General features: G+C 37.4%; 1 protein-coding gene across 1 annotated transcript; it reads left to right on the top strand.

The window, feature by feature from the left end:
* The first annotated feature begins 632 nt into the window (after window positions 1–632).
* Window positions 633–6,658, top strand: LOC112553250 (fructose-1,6-bisphosphatase 1-like). Its single transcript, XM_025220350.1, has 7 exons — window positions 633–1,251; window positions 3,108–3,270; window positions 3,742–3,834; window positions 4,149–4,289; window positions 4,570–4,707; window positions 5,025–5,141; window positions 5,493–6,658. The coding sequence occupies exons 1-7, from the start codon at window positions 1,076–1,078 to the stop codon at window positions 5,679–5,681; spliced, it is 1,017 nt and encodes a 338-aa protein (XP_025076135.1). The 5' UTR covers window positions 633–1,075; the 3' UTR covers window positions 5,682–6,658.
* The last annotated feature ends 627 nt before the right edge of the window (window positions 6,659–7,285 follow it).

Below are 7,285 nucleotides of genomic sequence, written 5' to 3'. Positions count from 1 at the left end.
AGATTCAAATAATGCTTCCCATCCTCTCCTCCTCTCTCACATACACACTGGTGTGAATACATAGTCTTTTGAGGTATATATAAAAGTAAATCTCGTTCCATGACCTTTTTTTTAGAGAGTGTAAGCATGGACGTTTATAGGTGGATTGCTGTCTGTCTGCCAAGACAAACGCTTAGCCTCTTGCGAAGTGATCCGCTGTTTGTCTCGGCGAGCCTGAACAAAGAATGTAACTAAACCGGAAATTTGGTAGTCTCATGCCTCGTTTTAGCAGTTAACTGGAAAAAAAATCGTCTGCCAGCAGTCCACTAATACAAAGTTCGTGGTGTAAGAGACCTCACTTTTCTCGGAGCCAGCTTTACATCTCTCCCTCGCTGCATTATCATTCCCAATCAGAGAGTCAGGTACCCATTCCCGCCAGCTGAGTCGACCTGGGGGAAGTGAGCTGTATCGAGCCGGTGCGTATCAGTTTGGACGCCGAGCTCAAACCCCTCGACTATACGCTCCCCCTTATACACATAGATGTGCAAACTGAGGATGTAATATAGCAATGAATTATAATGTAACTCGGTAAAAAAAAAAAAGGTTCACAACTGGTTTGGTCACGATCGATAAACTATAGATAAGTGTGAAGGCCAGCGAGCGATCATGAGAAACAGCGAAAAGGAAATATAACAAGTATAATTGACATTGTCAAGGAAGGAATCAGCTGATAGAGGAATGCCCCGCGCTATGTCGGTATATAACCTTGACATCATAAACACTTGATCATGCACTCTTTCTGTGAGCAGTTATCTGATGACACATATCTTAAAGTAGGTTAGATACACACGTTGTTTGTCAGGAATAGTCAAGGTGGCCGGAGGTGCAACGAAGTCCAATACTTTTCACGGGCTAGTTTATGGCCTTGAAAACAATACCTGAAACGAGGGTCGGGTTGTTTTGCGGTCGACAGAGCTGTGCGCATGCTCGATAACCTCCACCCCCAGCACAGTTATCAGACGCTTAGATGATTAAAGTCGTCGCACTTCAACCGGAGTAGTAACAGTGGTGTAAGCCTGTCACTGACATTAGCAAAATGAGCGCAAAGGGGAATCCGATAGACACAGACTGCATCACGCTGACACGCTATGTACTTCAAGAGCAGCGAAAACACCCAGAAGCAACTGGCGACTTGACGCAGCTGCTAAATGCCATCCTCACCGCAGTCAAAGCAGTGTCGTCTGCTGTCCGGAAAGCTGGAATCCATCAGCTGTAAGTTCTCAAGTTGCTTGTGTTTTACGGTTTACTATTGCTTTGAATAGAAGCACAAGGGGGATCTGCTTTGTGAGCAGTTCACAAGCGTTAAGACAGATATAAGTGGAGGTATTTAAGTCGATCAGTACGCATTGTTTTGTACGGTGTATTGAGTGAACTTTGCTCTTTGTACAACATACAATAATACACCATCGTTACATCTTCCACGGTAAAGCATAGAAGAAGTTTACACGTCAACGCTCAGTCTGCCAGATAATCTACCACTAATTAGCATATTAATAAACACTTGTTAATGTTTGATGACATTTGTGTGCATGGCTCTCCATGGTATACTGCACCATGCTTTTGATAATGAGTCCTTATTACTTCTATTTAGTAGGATCACATGCCTGGATTTTTGAAGTACAGTCTATACATATTCCATTTGAAAGTGGCATTTATCATTTTGGCTTTTTATGGTTATTGTTACTTGCTGTTAGATGGAGAAACTTGCAGAATAATAATGACAACTGGCTTATATTTAGAACAGAATCCTAGCAGAGGCTGTGCTGACAGCTAAACAGTTTGGGAGTAAAGGAGATATACTACATGCAGACAATGTAGACTAAGAAATAACAAGGCTTTATATAAAGAGAAAACCATGAAAGTTAATAATTCTCCGCACTCTAGAAATCATTAGTACAGCAGACAGGACAGAGAAAGTGGTTATTACAAAGGAGATAAATTTTATTAATCTTCATTTCACAAAAAGCTTCAGCTAGTGAAAAAATAAATACCATTCTCAGAAAGTTTCTGAAAATTAAATTGATTTAACATGTTTATGTAAAACAATTTGTAACTAACCTTTTTTTTCCTCTGAAATTGTAAAGAAGTCTACATTAGTTTCACAGTCAATCATCTTACAACCTTCTTTTCACTGTCTTTCATGTAGACCACAGGGGCACAAGAAAATCGAAGAAAGAAAGACACTATAATCTGCTCTCTTTTGGACAGATTATTTCGCGTACTAAAATTTGCCTTGGCAACTTTCAGAGGTGGAGTTACATTGCAATATTTCCTCTTTGGATGCAGGCATAACATATTTAATAGAGAAGTAAATAGTTGAGGTAGTTAGAGTAATGTCTGTCTGGAGGTGTGCACATCAGCTGGCTCAATGTTGTGCATAGTACTTCCTGAAGTTGACTCAGCTGTTAAATATGTACATTCTCCCCCCACACATGCACACAAATGGCTAGGGAATGAAAAGCATTTAGAGAGAACAGATGCGCACTGCTCTCACAAATGCAGATCCTGAGAAAAGTGCAATCTTTAATACCTGCTAGTAAAACTAATGATGTGGGAAAAAATGGTAGTAATTGTTCACATGCACACCAAAGTACTACTTCTTTGTACTCTATTCTTTGAGAGAGAGAGAGGTTTATGCAGTCAAGTGAGAGGGTAATTACTGCTTTTTGATGGTAGAGAGACACTACACTTAGTGTCCTTGACAGTCCTTATACCCTTGATGGGAGTGTTGGGCTACATCTTTGTGACTGACTTTGACTAGTGTCACGATACACCTGTAATGCCTTTATTGCCTGTTGTTCTCTTGTTCACCTTGTTTCTCTCTTTCAGAAGTTACAAGATCCTGTAACAATATCAGTAAAAAAAAAAAACCTGCATCAGTTGTAAATTATTAGTACTGCTCTTTAGGTATACACTTACATTAACATACAAACTAGCGTAGATAGTCCTTTTTAACCTATTTAAATCCTTTTTCTTCAAATTTTGAACTTGGGTATTTGCTAGATCATTTGTCAGAAATATTGTGTAATATATTTTAGTGCTTTATAAACATATTTCATGTTATACAGATATGGCATATCGGGTACAGCTAACATCTCAGGAGACCAGGTAAAGAAACTGGATGTTCTGGCCAATGACCTGTTCATCAACATGTTGCAGTCTTCTTATACAACCTGTCTGCTTGTGTCAGAGGAAAATGACAATGCAATCGTTGTTGAAACAGAAATGCAGGTGTGACCTTTTGTGTTCCTCCACTTCATCAAAATCGAGATATGCATTATTTTTGCATTATTATATAATTACACAATATTTAGCCTTTTTTTACTTGTTGGACATTGCAACACAAATACCGATGATTCCCAACTGTTCCCTTTAAATGGGTAGTTGAAGGTCATGTGAGAAGAGATGACAGAAAGGGCTATACATCATAGTTGAGCTATCAGATAGAGGAGGTACATACACCTTGTATTAACAATTGACTGGTGAAAAAATACATACTATGTGTACCCTTGTATTTAAGCATGATTAATGAAGGTATTTAGATATGAGTAAATACTTGATAAAAACAAACACCACCACCCAAGCCTTTACTGTTGTGTAAAAGTAAGTTTTTATAATTTCTTGACCATCTTTTAATGAAAGACTATATGAAAATGCTAGTGAGCTACTTATATAATTGTAATAGTCTGTGTTGTTTTGCAGGGGAAATACATTGTTTGCTTTGATCCCCTTGATGGCTCCTCAAACATCGATTGCCTTGTTTCTATTGGCTCAATATTTGGTGTCTACAGAAAGGTAAATGAATTTAACTGATTTTCATTATGTTCTTTTTCTGCTGACACTAAAAAAAACTCCAAAATGAACAATTTTGCATCACTCTTTTGCTCATTTATAAAATTTAGAAAACTGTTAACATTACAGGTGGCATCTAAAGGATGCACAACACTGTTAAACAAACAAATAAAAATTAAAGAGCATATAAGATGATATTAACTGTAAATTTCCAGTTTAGCTCTGACATGGGTAAACTCCTTCAGTTAAATAAGACTCAGTCTAAGACATTTGCCAAGGAAAATGGCATTATTTTTTAAAACGTCTAAATTTTTCAGACAAACTCTGAGCCTGTAAGTGAGAGCGATGCTCTGCAGCCTGGCAACCAGCTGGTGGTGGCAGGTTATGCTCTGTATGGCAGCGCCACTATGGTTGTCCTCACAACAGGAAATGGTGTACAGGGATTCACATATGATCCGGTGTGTATGTTCTTACCATTCCTAAATTTAATTCTGACTTACAGGTTTTTTTTACAACTTTATTATCATTGTAAACAAAACAAATACCAGAAATGACACTGACATTGGACTGCACATAGTAATTATTAATTTTCTGATAGAAAGGGTATATTTATTCTTCGAAGATCTTTTTATGATTATGTAATCATTTAACCCCTTAAGTTAAGCCATAAAGACTAGACTTGGCAAACAGTTTCTGAAATTAAAACTGCTGCATTTTTCTAATTTCATTTTTTTTCAGGCCATTGGAGAGTTTTTACTCACAGAACCTAACATTAAGTGCAAACCTCGAGGAAAGATTTACTCTTTAAATGAAGGTTATGAACAGTATTGGGATGAGCCCACCAAAGAATACGTCAAGAGCAAGAAGTTTCCTGCGGTAGGTCTAGTTGTCTCCCTTCAATCTTAGGTCTGTGTTGAACAATCTCATGAGTCAAAATAGTGATTTCTTTATTATTTTCCTTAATATTAATTCAGAATAAACTTATTTTATCTACTTTCTTTGAATCCCTTCTACCTAACCAGTGCACTACTATTTATCGTATTTGTTTTATCAGAAGTAGATAATTGCTTTCAAAAACACTGTTTTTGCCACTGTAGAAAAATGTATAACATATATCCCATTTAACACTTAGTTGTTTAAGATAATGAAAAGGCAATGATATAAACATGTAAATCATTTTGGTCATTCTACAGTCAGGGAAACCTTATGCTGCTCGATACATTGGTTCAATGGTTGCTGATGTACATAGAACTCTTGTTTATGGTGGGATATTTATGTATCCTGCAACTGTTGAGGCGCCCAAGGGCAAGGTGAGTGTCTGAGAAGACAGTTTTGGCAAATAGTTTTACATTTTTATCATTATTGTTATCAGTTTTGCTAAAGAATAGAGATGCTGTGCAATTTATGCTAAACTTATAGGAATGGATTGACAATTTTTTTTATGCTTATTCTTACAAATTATAGTCAAATGAGCAAAAGATATACTCAGGTACAAGTTATCACAGTTTACTTGGTGCGAAGATGATGTAAAATATTTTGCGATGTGTTCAGCAATGACAAAATTTTCGGGAAAATGTGCTGTCAACGATTATGCAAGAACAATTATGACAGTGAAGGTGAGAGCACTCACAACAAGTATTCTTATTTTCATACCATTCCAGCTTCGACTCTTGTATGAATGCAACCCAATGGCTTTCATCATGGAACAGGCAGGAGGAAGAGCAATTGATGGCAGTCAGCGAATTTTGGACATACAACCAACTAAAATTCACGAGCGAGCACCCATTTTCATGGGTTCTCAAGAGGATGTAAATGAAGTTGAAGCCATTTACAAGAAACACAGAAAATAAGCAAATGATGGGGAGACCTTTTTTTTTTTAAATTTACATTTGTGAGCTCCCATGCCTTTTGTGAGTGTTGACAAGAATGACTTTTCTCCACAAAGATTTAAAAATAATGAAGTATAGTCTTCTTTACTTTCATGCCTGCATTAACGTGTGTGAATGAGAGAAATCTGGGTTGCATATGATCACTTGATTTTGTGTGGAATATATTTAGTCAGGATTGTACTCACATACCGGTGAGGATTCATCAAAATGTTAAGAATGAATTACCATGCAGATTTTATTGATTTGAAGTTTAAGCTTCAAACATTTTTAAAAATATTCTTTAAATAAGAAAAAACTTGCAGGCATCTTTTAATCTTGGAGAGTCTACATTATGTGCTGATGTGCGGACTGGTTTTTTTTTTTTGTCATATAAATTTGCAATGTGTATGTTGTAAGTGGCTATTATCATAATAATGCTTTTCAGAAATGAGGGAAAACAGGGATAGAAGAATGATAATAAATGTGAAAAAACAGACCCATTTGGTAGAAGATGGCAGGAAAGAATGGATCGATGCCTGTGAAATTATTTTGTTAAAGCTAATGCTTGTAACTGACCAACCGGTGACAAATCATATTATTGAACAAGCTTAATGTTGTGTTCAGGCAAGTTATAATTAGGAGCTGAGCTCTCAAATTAGTAAATACTATTTCACCATCTTATATTACTTCATGTGTTCAAATGGGCCATAACTTTGATTTACTCATGTTGAAGTTGCATGATGTGGAGAACTTCAGCCAGTTTTGATGCTTGTCATGCTGTGTTTCACTGTGCCATACCTTGTCATGCAGTGTGTTTGATGAATTTAGAACTTAACCTTCATGTCAAAGAGCAGCAGCACAGTGGCTGTGTTCAGTGACAACGAAAGATACATTGTATGGTCGTGTCAACAGAAAGTGGGAAAATGTTTTTGTGCATAAATACAAATATAAAAGCAGAGTATTTTTCATTTTTATTTGGTGTGCCCGAAAGACAAACCATGGCGACATATTAAGAACTGATCCTGTCAGGTATCATGAAAACTCTCCAGTGGTATGCGTTCACATTTCAATTGTCGGCAACAGCTGACAACAGCAGCAGACGCGTTGGCGGTCCTGTGGCGCAGTAGTAAAACGCGCTTTGTCGTCCATACAGGGATGACTGGGTGCATTGGGTTCAGATCTCGTCTCGGCACGCTTTTTTTGCTGTGCATGTGCTATCTGTTTACAGGTCAGGCCTAGCTGTAGCTGGCTCGGCGTAAACTACCACTTAAAAAAACTTTGTTCAATTAATGGCAAATAACAAAAATGAAAGTTCACGCGATTTTGTAAAACGTACATCATCAGTAAACACGTAGAATAGTTGTCAAGATGTTTAAAAAAAAACAAAACACAAAAAACTAGTGTATGTTAAAATTTATCCTGCTGGAGTGAAAAAGGGAGCCTGCAGGATATCTGTCTGCAGGGACAGGATACACTGCCTGACGATAGTAGCCTTATTACCTAGATTTTTCAGAATCTGATTCGTCAACTAGCGTGACCCCTGACCCTCCAGCGTGAGTACACAAAACTGTTTATCGCTGCAGGGT

Source organism: Pomacea canaliculata, linkage group LG1 (assembly GCF_003073045.1).
Source record: "Pomacea canaliculata isolate SZHN2017 linkage group LG1, ASM307304v1, whole genome shotgun sequence".
In the NCBI taxonomy this organism is placed as follows: Eukaryota; Metazoa; Mollusca; class Gastropoda; order Architaenioglossa; family Ampullariidae; genus Pomacea; species Pomacea canaliculata.
Note: the sequence above shows the minus strand (reverse complement) of the source record. Positions and strands in the feature narration are given on the sequence as shown.